Source organism: Sciurus carolinensis, chromosome 1 (assembly GCF_902686445.1).
Source record: "Sciurus carolinensis chromosome 1, mSciCar1.2, whole genome shotgun sequence".
Lineage (NCBI taxonomy): Eukaryota > Metazoa > Chordata > Mammalia > Rodentia > Sciuridae > Sciurus > Sciurus carolinensis.
In genome coordinates, this window is record NC_062213.1 from 137641813 (window position 1) to 137653840 (window position 12028).

The 12028-nt window shown below is 40.3% G+C and overlaps 1 protein-coding gene across 3 annotated transcripts in view; it reads right to left on the bottom strand.

Moving 5' to 3' along the window:
- Positions 1-660: 660 nt before the first annotated feature.
- The window catches only part of Dnai3 (dynein axonemal intermediate chain 3), a 61894-nt gene continuing 50526 nt past the window's right edge, over positions 661-12028 (bottom strand). For 2 of the 3 annotated variants that reach the window (XM_047532262.1, XM_047532189.1), the window contains exons 19-23: positions 7742-7872; positions 5894-6098; positions 4365-4456; positions 3044-3166; positions 661-971 (exon numbers count right to left, since the gene is read on the bottom strand). In XM_047532262.1, the coding sequence (XP_047388218.1) occupies positions 828-971; positions 3044-3166; positions 4365-4456; positions 5894-6098; positions 7742-7872 (695 nt within the window). In that variant the 3' untranslated portion in view covers positions 661-827. The remainder of the gene's footprint in view (positions 972-3043; positions 3167-4364; positions 4457-5893; positions 6099-7741; positions 7873-12028) is intronic. The other variant, XM_047532329.1, reaches the window with a different exon arrangement.

A 12028-nucleotide genomic window follows, 5' to 3' on the forward strand; every position in this document is an offset into this window, starting at 1 on the left:
CCAGGTGCTAAACAAAGTTCTAGCAAATAAAAATCTAGAAATAAACATATTTTAAAAAGAATAATACATGGAGGCTGAGTTGGGTTTATCCAAGAAATATAAGGTTAATTTAACCATATTAGATCGATGGTTGATGCAAAGAAAGTATGATGCCAAGAAAATATTAAAAAAAAACTTTGATTTGATATCCATTCATGATAAACAAAAAGAACTTAGGGGGCAGAGAAAGAAGATAATTTCTTTTATCCAACCAAGGGCATCTAAAATAATCCTACACCCAGCATCACACTTCTGAAAAGTTAAAAGCTTTCCTCTGAGTCGTAATCAAGAGCCAGTGCCTACCCATAGGGTGGCCCCATTAGTGTGGTGCTGGGGGTTTAGCCAGAGTAGGCACAGGGAGGAAATGACAGCATGTGAAACTGAGCTGCCACAGAGTGTGAAGCTGGACTGTGAAGGTGCCCACAAACAGGCCAGGGAAGTGGATTATAGTTTGTGGGGAATTAATAAAAGGGCTAAGCAGGAAGGTGCCAGTCAACTTTATTTTTAGGAAAATAAAGAATGGATTATAGTGGGGAGGGTCTCCTGGCAGGAAAATGACAATTTTTGTTGTTGTTGTTGAAAACTTTTATATTGTTACAAAATTCAGTGCATACTCAGTACAAAAGTCAAATACATTTTATTGTTATAATCCAAGTATTTTAATAGAAATGAAACAAACGTCTATATAAGTAAACCTACATATGTTCAGTTTGCAAGTTCATCTTACACAAAATAACAAATAAAAGGAAGACCCACAGAGTCCTCCAAGTACCCCTTGAGGTGCTCTCCTATATCAAGTCCATGTATGACACCTTCTCGGTCTCTTTGATGAGGCCAAGATTGATGAGCGTGGCCTTTTCTAGCTCCAAATAGCTCTCGTATTCCATTTTCAATTCAGCTTCTGCTTGTTCTTTTGACTTCTGATATGTTTTCTAGGGGGGTAAAAAGCAAGACATCTCTAGAAATTGCTGATAGATAAAAATGTCAAAGAATGAGAAGAGGCTGTTTTTGAATAGCTGGCGCTACTGGGCTCTCCGGAAGGGGAGGGGGGTAGGGCGGGAGCACACGAGGGCTGTCGGATGCGCTGGGGAAGCGGGAGGCGTGAAGGCCTGCTTCTCTAGTGCCTCGCTCCGAAAGTAAAAGAGAGCCCTCGGTTAGTGGTCTTCCCCATGACTCTCCTTGCTCATGTGGCTTGGAGGGAGAGTAACTGACTAGAGACCGCAGAATTAAAGTCCTCCCTCTTCTAAATCCCATACAAAAGGCACAGCTTGTGGATCACATGGCAACTACTACTTTCCCCAGCTTTGGTTCTCCAGCTGCAATTTCAATTAGAAAGATTCCCGTTTCATATGCTGTTAGAGCTGTCATCATTATTATCCTTTGAGAAGTGAGCTGTGTCCAGACTTGGTGGTGGCAAAGAGATCGCTGTATTATTACCCTGGGGTCTGTGGGTTGAAGCCTCATCCCCGGCACGGAGGGCACTGGTCAAGTCCAGCTGGGGAAGTGGGATCCTCCCCTGACCTCTGTACTAACTTATAGTGAACACCGACTAGGCACTTTCTAGATGCCAATCACTGCCTAAGTGCCCGAAATATTTTAATTCATTTAATCCCCACTGCAACCCTCTGAGGTTCAAATTGCTATTGTTCTCATTTTCCCCTTTCTAAGGGGACATTTCTGACTAACATCGTTTTTCCTTAGTGACTTTTTTCATCTTCCGAATGTAACATAAGAACCTTTTGAAATTCATTCACTCATCCATGATCTAGTTCCAGGGAAAATCTGAGAAGTGGCAGCTCTACTGAAAAGAAGATATTGTGTCAAATGGAAGTGATGCTACAAGAAGTAGTTGGGAAGGTTCTGGAAACTATAAAGCTACACAATTTTAAGATATTCACTCATTTAAAAAGAATTCCACATTCAAGTTATTTTTTGGAATTTCCAGGATCATTCTTGTTTTCACTGATGTAGGTAATTTGAAGTTGTTGCTATGATATATAAACACTCATAAAAATTTTGGATAATTGCTGGGGTAGGGCAAGGGTGGCAGATTATATCCCACCACAGAATTTTATTGAATATAAGTATAGAAAAGAACAAACCCAAAAGCATTTTTTTTTTGTAGCAGTGGAATGCAATGAAAAATAAATTAACTGGCATTATTTCATACGTTGTAAAAGTAAGCAATGTTTTTGAGGTGAGTCCTTCTTCTATTGAACTAAATAGTTATCTATTGATAAGTGATATTATTAGTCTACTGGCTAGTGCAGTATGTTACAATATTTCCACAGTTGTGCTTTTAACAGAGAACTCGGGTCTCAACTGAATAATTAAGTTGGAGGATGTGATGCATTTGGCTATGAGGAGACTACAGCTGGGACCAAAGATAAAATTATTGGTGACCAAGGGCAAGGGAGGGAATGAACAAAAGAGAAGTAGAAATATGTACTGAAATGACCTCCAGTGAAAAGGAGAGAATAACTTAATTCACAGACCACTGGAAAGCCCCAAATTCCAGTGGTAGGGGAAGATCAGCAGAATTACAGAATTCATGTAAAACAAAGAAAGACTGAGAAAGAGGAGAGTGGGAGCTCTAGTTAGAGCTCTAGGTTCCTTTTTGGTGGAGTTAAATATGGATGTGCCCCATACCAAATTCTTCTCTATTTTAAGTGTCATATACAGCTCCAGTATATTATAGGAAAATTCATTTCTCTTTCATCTGCTGTTATAGTTACAATAGCTCTCATTTGAAGACAGTTTACTATTTGTCAGATTATTTAACTGAAAGCCCTATAGTAATCATCAAAGGTAGTTACTAATATTTCTATTTTCTACACAAGTCAACTGAAGCTCAGCAAATCAAAATAATGCCCTCTTGACTCTCATAGCAAGAGAAGGCTGTGAGAAGGCATACCATTCCTGTGGAAATGGTGGAAGAAGCCAGATGCACATATTTCTGCGGGTGTGAGGGGAAAACCACTTTCATTTCTGCAATTTAACTTACAACTTTTTTCTTCTCCATTTCCATGTCCATTTCCTTCTTTTCTTGGTCACGAATAATTTTGCGCTGTTCTACATATTCCAGATGCTTGACCTCTCTTTCGAAGTAGTAGTTAACGCTTGCTATCTATTAGAGACAAAGCTTGTGAGACAGTAACCCACAGAGAAGCTCCCTGGTCTGTCCCAGGATCTTAGAATTCCTGCTGCTTATAATGAGGCAGATTACCTACTGACAGACCTACCTATCCATCCTGTCATTACCTAATGACCATCTACCTAATCATGAGGGAGATATCTACTTTGGGATACTTCTAACCCTTAACGTGAATGTAATTTGAAAATTATACCCACAGGCCAACTACTAGAGAAGCTAGCTCAATTTGGGAGTAACTGTGCTTAGATTTAGGTCTCTGTGACTTGGAGGTTTCTAGGAAAGAGGTAGGGTTGGAAGGAGAAGGCTGCAAATAACTACCATTGCACAGTAGGAATATTTCCCCCTTTTTCTTCCTTGATCTGAGGGATGTTTCATGTTATCAGCTGAACTTAGAAAACCCAGAGGAGGATATCAGTGGAGACCCTGAAGGGACTGGAAGAAAAGCTGAACCCCAGGTTCCCTGGAGGGCTTAATGTGAGCATAAGAACAGAAGCTAAAAAGTCAGCAGAGATCTTGGGGAAGGCAACCTGAGTATGGGGCAGAAAAGTTTGTCACCTGCCAGTAAGCAGGTTACTGCTTGGGCTATGCAGTACGTTACAATCTGTGTGTTTAGTTGGTTTTATATATATATATACTTACGTCTCTCTATTCATTGATTTTTCTTTTAATAACCTCATTATTAGCATTGATAACCTCATTATTAGCATTGCTTGAAATACTTGGGTATTTAGGCCTGAGTTGTAGGGGAGAGGTGCATAATATTGTCAGTTCAGATATGCTGCCTGCAATATTCTGAGATGGGAGGAGGGGGATGGAAAGGTGATTGAAAATGTTAACTGGGCCCTAAGGGAAGAACTTCACTGAAATTGGGAGGCTAAAATTTAGTTACAACCTGAAAAATAACAATTTATGATTATGAATTCCCAAACTGATTCTTTTACGAGTCTGGGCTTCATCTAATTGCCTTCTCTCCCACATCTCAGGTTAGGTCTTTTTACTAGCTTCAAACTACCTAACACATATTAACAGAAATATATCTGCTTTTTTTTTTTTAACGGCATTCGTCTTTTGTTCTCTCATAAAACAAACATGCTGCCACTTTTAACACAACTTTAAGATATGCCTCAGCAATGTCTAGTCACATAAATCCTCAAAGCTAAATGTCACTAACCTCATTGACGGAAGGGTGACTTAATGTCCACGGAATTTCTAATATATGCAGTGTTCCATAATAATCAGCTATGGCTATAAATTGTTGCTTAGCTGAAAGATTTAAAAGAGAGAGAAAATTTAGCAAATTCAGCTTCAGAGGCTGAACATGCAATGTGTTTTGTTTTGTGGTTTCCCAAGGGACGTGCTGTGGTTATAGTGATCTTGGCAGCTTCATCAGATGCTTATGACTGGAACATATAAACATATAAAAGTCATTTTTTCCAGTTGATGAAATGAAAGTTAAGACTTTGAGTCTTCCTCAGCCTCCCTGTCACCTCAAACCTTGCATTCCTGGCGTCCATGTGAGGAGCGTGGTCAATAGCTGGCCTCTCTGTGGCAGGGCCTGTTGTCAGAGTTGAGAAGAAAGCAAGGAGGGCGCATGGAAAGATTTTCAGAGAAAAGTCATGAGACACATTTTCACCAAATACAGTGAGAGCTAAAAGAATACTGCCATCCGGATGAATTTCAAAGACATAGCCAGAACCACAGTCTTCATTATAAAAGCAAATTGCTTACTTGAAGCACTTAAAGTGGGCAAAATACACTGTTTGAGAATTTAAATTTTCTTTCTCATTAGATATGTGGGTATGCTTTTTTCTTCTCATTTTCTGGTTCACATGGTTGAATCCTAGACTCATGATCCCTGCAGGTACAAAGACAATGTTTTGTACCAAAGATGGGGAAACATACATTGGTGACACAGGGCTATGCAGCACCCAGACTGATACTCGGCAGTTTCTGAAGCTAGCGTTTCCGAATCTAATGTTTCTGAGAGAGAAATGGATGGTCAACTTCTTGCCTGTACACTTTCAGAAACAAAAGGGAATTTCTTTTAGGAAAGGCAAATATGCCAGATTTACACAGAAAGTACTATTTAAGTGAAATAGAAAAATTGGGACAAAGGAAATAAATTGTTTTGTTCGTAGACACAGGTCTGAATGTATGCTTGTTTTGTTGCATATTCCTCATCCTTAATCCAAAGATTAAAGTTTAAATAGGTATATAACCCTAGAAAATCATTTGATCTCATGAAGGGAACTGCTTGCCATGACCCACGGGAGAACCACAAAAGTAATATAATGTTTGAAAAATAGGAATTATTTTATAAGAAAAAGAAACAGCACAAAGTGGCAAAACTTCAGGGATCGTCCTGTCTGACCCTGAGAGGACAAGAGGAATGCTTCCCACCATGCTTGACATGGTAAACGTGTATCAGAAATCATTGTCAATGAGGCCAAATAGTACAGGAAGCTCTTGGTGTCTCCAAGGTTTGAGAGCAGGAGAGAACAGGAAGGAAGAGGAAGGAGGGGGAAAGGAAGGGAAGATGGCAGGAAAGAAGGGAAGGATGAGAAAGGACAAGATGAGACAGAATGGGGTGGAAAGAAAAACAAAAACCTGAGAAAAAACACTGAATACTTTCCAAGTGAATGTCAAAATGCTTCCCCATTACCCAAAAGGACTTAGCTCATTTGATTAGAATTAACCTACGAGAAAAGGTCCAGGGCTTGATATAGGTGATCATAGTTATGCAAATATTTTGTGACAGAGCTGGTTCATGGGTTTTCTCCAGCAGGTCCCAGATATCAATGTATCCGTCTTCTCGGCCAATATAGAAAACTCCGGGTCTTGTCAGGGACCAGTGTCCTGAGGTGTACATTTTTGGTGCACAGCATGATTGAACGAGGGGTCCGGTCTTCAAACAAAATTTTAGAAAGACAAATTAAAATCATTTGTTATTACCTGAGAGAAACTAACAATGATTTTCTTAAAGTATAACTCAGCTGGCCATGATCATTTAACAGCAAAATTATCCCACTAGAAAGTCTTACTTCTTTTTGTTGTAAGGGTTTTACACAAAGCAAGCTACTTTTCTTTCTTATTTGTTTTCATAGGTCATTTTTCTTTCTTGTTTTAGTTGCTCTTAGATGAGATCAAACCTTCTAATTGAGCTGTGGATGGTCCTAATAACCCAAAGGCTTCTAAATCCATTGATACCTCGTAAGATTGGTGGACTCCAGATAAAAGAAGTTTATAAGGACACTTTGTTTATACCTTTATTTTGCTGTCAGATATCTGCTTCCCATGAGAACAGTGCTGGCAGTCAGAAAAGGCAAGTGAACAGCCTGTCAATTCCAACTGTGAGATGCATGTTGAAAATAAAGAGCTGAGCTGGCAAATTCTAATTAATTAACTTCAGATGAGAGCATCTGATGGTTTACAAAAGTATTTGGAAGAGATTTTAGATTACCAGTGCATCTTGAGATCATCTCTTTTCTCTACCATGGAATAATTTTCTGTTGGGGAACTTTTCACAGAGATGATTGGAATACATCTTTTACCCACCTCCAGGGTCCATCAGCCAACCAGGTTGTCCATGGGCACAGCGACTAAGCTAAACCATCTGCCTCCCACCCTCCAATACATGTGTAGGAAACTTTCCCATGAAAAAAGAAGGTGTCGTGAATTCCTGGACTTCTAAAGGTGAAACTTCAAACCTCTTCCTGCCCACGTCTCCCAGCTCCTTTAGTTGCTATGAGTAACTAGGCCTCTGTGTGGTCTTTGGACAATACTGCCTGAATTTTCTTTTTTATTTCTTTACCTATAAAGCTAGTTCATTGTAAAAAGAAATGTAAAATACAGAAGTACATTGGTATAAAGTAGAAGACATTTGTTGATGCATATTTAGGTAGTTTCCAATTTTTTTCAGTGACAAACTTGTACAAATGTTCACATACATTTCTCTGTTATTTATGTAAGTTAGAGTTCCAAAAGGGAGAACGATTAGGTCAAGAAATATATATATATTCTACCTGGATCCAGCCCCTTTCCTAATCCTGACCAGACTCTACCTCCTGCTTCACTGTGACCCATGCGTGTCTCTGGCAGGCTATCATCTGCCTGGTGACGGACTACTGAGCCTACTTATTTCCACTTTCTGAAGCTTCCAGAAGAAAAGTTGGAGCAGAAGATGACAGACCCAGTGTTTCTCCTTGGACTCCATCCAGGAATCATTATCCCATGTTGTATTTTAAAGGGAGACAAAAACCCAAGTCAAGTCAACCGCCCACAGTATGTATTTCCAAGAAAAGCCTGTTAGGTTTCAGAGAACAAGGAACTTGCTTTGCTATTTACTGCCCGCAGGAAAGAAAAGCAAATGGTTGTTTTCAAAAGGTTATAGTGAGTGGTTCTGCTGAGGAGCTGGAGCGCAGGCCATCTGTTCTAATTTTTCTAAAAAAGTACCCAAAGGCAGTTGTGTCAGAACAGGCCATTGTTCCTATTGTCTTTCTCAAGAACAAAGGACCACAACCCCACTCCTCCATTTCACAGGCAACTTACCATAACACCTTCTTTCCAGATGGCCATGTTCCACCCACCAATGGTGAGGACAATGTCATTGTAAAAAGGTGATCGTTGGACGGTGTGGACAAATCCATCGTGGACAGTGTAGAGGTTCACTGGCTTTTTTGCTGTTGGAGTAGAAAAGATCATTTTGGGGTGAATGAATCTATCAAGGGATAGCACCTCATCTTTTTATGGAAAGTCTGGGGAATTTCCCACCAGGGCCACTTTTCAGGCTCAGAGGACTACTTGGTATTCTTATTCATTTACTCATTCATTAATTCATTCAGTGAATCAATAAATATCTGTAGATGGCCTACATGTGCCAAGTCAGTAGTTGAATGCATAAACAATGGCTAGTAAACAATGTGATCCTGCCCCCACAGAGCTTAAAATCTAGCAGGAAAGACAAATACTCAATAAACAAACCCTAAAGTACAGAATTAAAATATGGTCAAAGGAGTTACAAAAGAAAAAATATTACAAGAAAGAGTAAAGAGGGACATTAATAATTTAGACTGATGATCAGAAAGCCTTCTCTGGCGATGAGTCGTGGGCACAGGAAGACTTTGGTATGGAGGAGGATTCCAGAAAGAGGGAACAGCACACACCAATGTCCCAAGGAGGAAAGTGTTTGGTGACTTTGTACACCTGAGGAAACCAGCACCAGAGTCTAGTGATCATAACGTGAACCATGAAATAAATGGGGTCTAGGAAGGTCCGGACCCTGCAGGGCCTTGCAGGACTTTTAGATTATAGTCTAAGTGAAGTATGCTTTAATGAGTTCTTGAGGCCTAGAAGTGAGACAATCTGATTGGTAGTTCTAAAGGGCCTCTGATTGTTGTGGGGGAATGGATTAGAGGCAGGTAGAGGAGAAAAGGGAACACCATGGGAGGCTGTTGCAGTTGTTCTAGTGAGAGAGAGAGAGGTGGCTTGGATGAAGGTGCAGTGGAGAAGAGAGGGTAATCAAGAAACATTTGTGAACTGGGATGTGGAGACAACTTGACTAAGGAGAGTGAAGAGATGAAGTGCTGAGGACGAAAGCCAGATTTCTGATGAGAGCACTGGTGGCAAAAGGGTGCACTAAAGCAGGAACACTTTGGATGTAAGATCAGAGTTAATGTTAGTCTTTGCCCCAGGCCACAGGGTCTTCCTGCTCTTCTGGAATCTTCACCCCGTGCACAGGAAGGTTCTGCTTGGGTTTATTCTCTGCCAGGCCTGTCTGCAGAGCTAGATGCTCCTCATTCCTCATTTTGCACACCCACAAGCCCCAGGGATGGCCTAAAAGGATCTGCCTGATAAGTCCAAACCAATATGTCTAGTTGCCTTATACTAAAATCACACACTTGTTCTGAATCTCATTGTAGTAATTGTAATGTAGATGCTGGGTTGTTCTTTTCCAGTCTCCAGAACATTGTTGGAACATGAAGTAGAAAAAGACAAACTACATCTTATAAGACCTATGAAGAAGGGTTTTCTATCAGCATTAATAGCAGCATTATTTACAATAGTCAAAAGGTAGAAGCAACCCAAGTGTTCATTGATGGCCAAATGAATAAACAAAGTGTGGTGTAGACAGACAGTGGAATATTATTCAGTCCTAAAAAAAAAAAAAAAAGGAAATTCTGATACATGCTACAATGTGGATAGATCTTAAGGATATTATGCTAAATGAAATAACAGAAGAGTAAATACTTTATGGTTCCACTTATATGAAGTACCTAGAGTAGACAAGTTCCTAGAGACAGAAAGCAGAATGGTGGTCACCAGGAACCAGAGAAAAGAGGGATAAGGAGTTAGTGTTTAATTGGTATGGAGTTTTAATTTTGCAAGAAGAAAAGAATTCTTGAGATTGGTTACAGAACAATATGCATGTCCTTAACACTACTGAAATGTACACTTAAAAATGATTAAGATGGTAAGTTTCTGTGTATTTTGCCACAATTTAAAAATTATTTTTTTGAAAAAAAAAAACTTACTAGGTAAAAATAAATAAGTAAAAACGTAAACATAGCACTTCTGGATTTTAAAAAAGCCAATTTTCCTCTATCTGGAGCCCCACCTTGAAGACAGAAGACATGCTTTGAAAGGCCACCTTGAAGTGACCTAGTAGATTCCTGGTAAGACAGGAGACCCCAGAAACCAGTGGCTGCCTTCTTGCTACTGCCCCTGTGTCTCAGGGTCTTGTGTTGCCCTCAGGGCTAGTTAGGCCTCCCTAGAGCCCACCTCACCCTGGTAAGCAGGCCCTTCTGTAGTCTGAACCCCTCTTCAAATTACATTGTTGCCAGGGATAGCAATATCCATAATAATAAGGGTTTTTGGAATTTTTTTTTCAGTGCTGGGGGCCAAATCCAGGGCCCCCTGTGCACCAGACAAGGGTTCTACCAAGGAGTTAAACCCCAAGCCCAGGTTTGTTCTTTAAAAGTAAGAAGGAAAAACCAGACCAATAACAGCCCATAATAACTTTTTTTCCTTTTGTTCTTGGAAAGACCCATGGGCCATTCAGCAATGAATGAAGCTGTCCTTAAATTTTTAAGTAGGGTGGCAGGTGCAAAAAAGCAGTTTTCCTAAGTCATTATCTCTTGTGGTATTCAGTAGGGTAATGTGGTTAGGAACATGGACTGGTGGCAGGCTGTGACCAAATGCTGGCTTCAGGTGCCAGCATTGCCACCTATGGCAGCTACCCCATGGGGCTGCTATGAGGATCACTTGGGCTGACTCACAGAAAATGCTTGGAAGAGTGCCTGGCACACAGCATATGCCCATCTGACCATCTGAGAGTAGACTCAAGGAAACAACATGTCAACTGCCACCATTCTGAATCTGCATTTCTTGGCTTGTCGCTTAGATCATTTGGAAACATTTGACTCCGTCCTCTTTATCACACACATCTCATTGGGCATACTCTGTCTTCCAGAAATGTCTCCTAAGAAGAAGAAATTTTCCTTCCTGCCTGTGTATTTGAGATAAGCAGACCCAGAGGGGTTGGGCCACAGTAGGTGCCTCATCTTTACTCAGGAAACTCCATGCTGTTTCAGAAAGACACTGGAATGGGAGGTCCCAGGGAAAATCCCTCCAGTTCACAGAAGGCAAATAGGGGACATAATTTACAGTGCAGGGCTTCTACACATTGACTTTCCCTGAACTTCAGACATTATTCAGTGAGAATAATGGGGTTGTTCAGTTTTTCATGTTATAGAATACTTGACTTATGATTTAAAATATTAACTGTAATCTTTTAGAATCAGCAGTTAAAGCTATTCCCATTTTTAAAATCAACTAAATGCAAGAAATTAAAAGCAGCTCCTCTTGTCCTGACTACCCACATCCCCTTGGCCACAGAGTCCTGGCATGTTGACCCCTTAGTCTCTCTGTCCCACATTTCCCCACTACCCTTCCCTGTTACCATGCTTGGATTTCAGTACTCACCATTTCTCATCTGGTCTGTTGCAACTGAGCATCTTGTTTCCATTATGAGGGCTACTAACAAACCAAACTCTCTCTGCTCTCCTTCCAGGAGATTTTTTCTGATTATTTGCATGACACTGGGATAAAGCTCAAAGCTCTTACAGGGGCACTCAAGGGTCTTTGCCACCTGGACCAAGTGTCCTTCCTGTCACCTCCCCTGTTGCTGTCTCTATGGCTATGCTTTGGCCATGAACTTTCCCTTTTTCCTAACTATCCACTGCTCTTCAGGCTTCTGTGTTTTTGCCCTCGTTACTTTTTGTGCCTGGAGTCTTTCCCTATCTTATCCAAATGGAAACTTCTAATCTATCCTCCAAGACCTAGCTCAACCCATGTCTCTCTTCAGTGGGACCTTTTCTTTCTTTTTTTTTTTTTTTTTTTTTGCGGTATCGGGGATCAAACTCAGGGCCTTGTGCTTGCGAGGCAAGCACTCTACCAGCTGAGCTATCTCCTCAGCCCCAAGGGACCTTTTCTTAATAGCCCCATAGAGTCAGTTCTTCCTTGGGCTCCCACATCACTTTGCGTTTTCTTATAACCATAGATCTAATGACTGTGATGTCTGATTTGTTTGTCTGATATTTCCAATAGATTATGAAAATCTATTGATGTAGAATAATATCCTGGTCATCTTGATATCTCCAGTGCCTGGCACATAGTAGGCTCTCAATAATGATTTGGTAAGTGGATAAAAGTAAGAAGGAAAGAACAGACCAATAATAGTAAGTTTCAAACCTAAAGTTTCTTGTTTTTTAAGTTTGCTGATGTTTGTTATCTTAAAAATGAAATAAAATCCTTTTAAAATACATGAATAAACCTGTT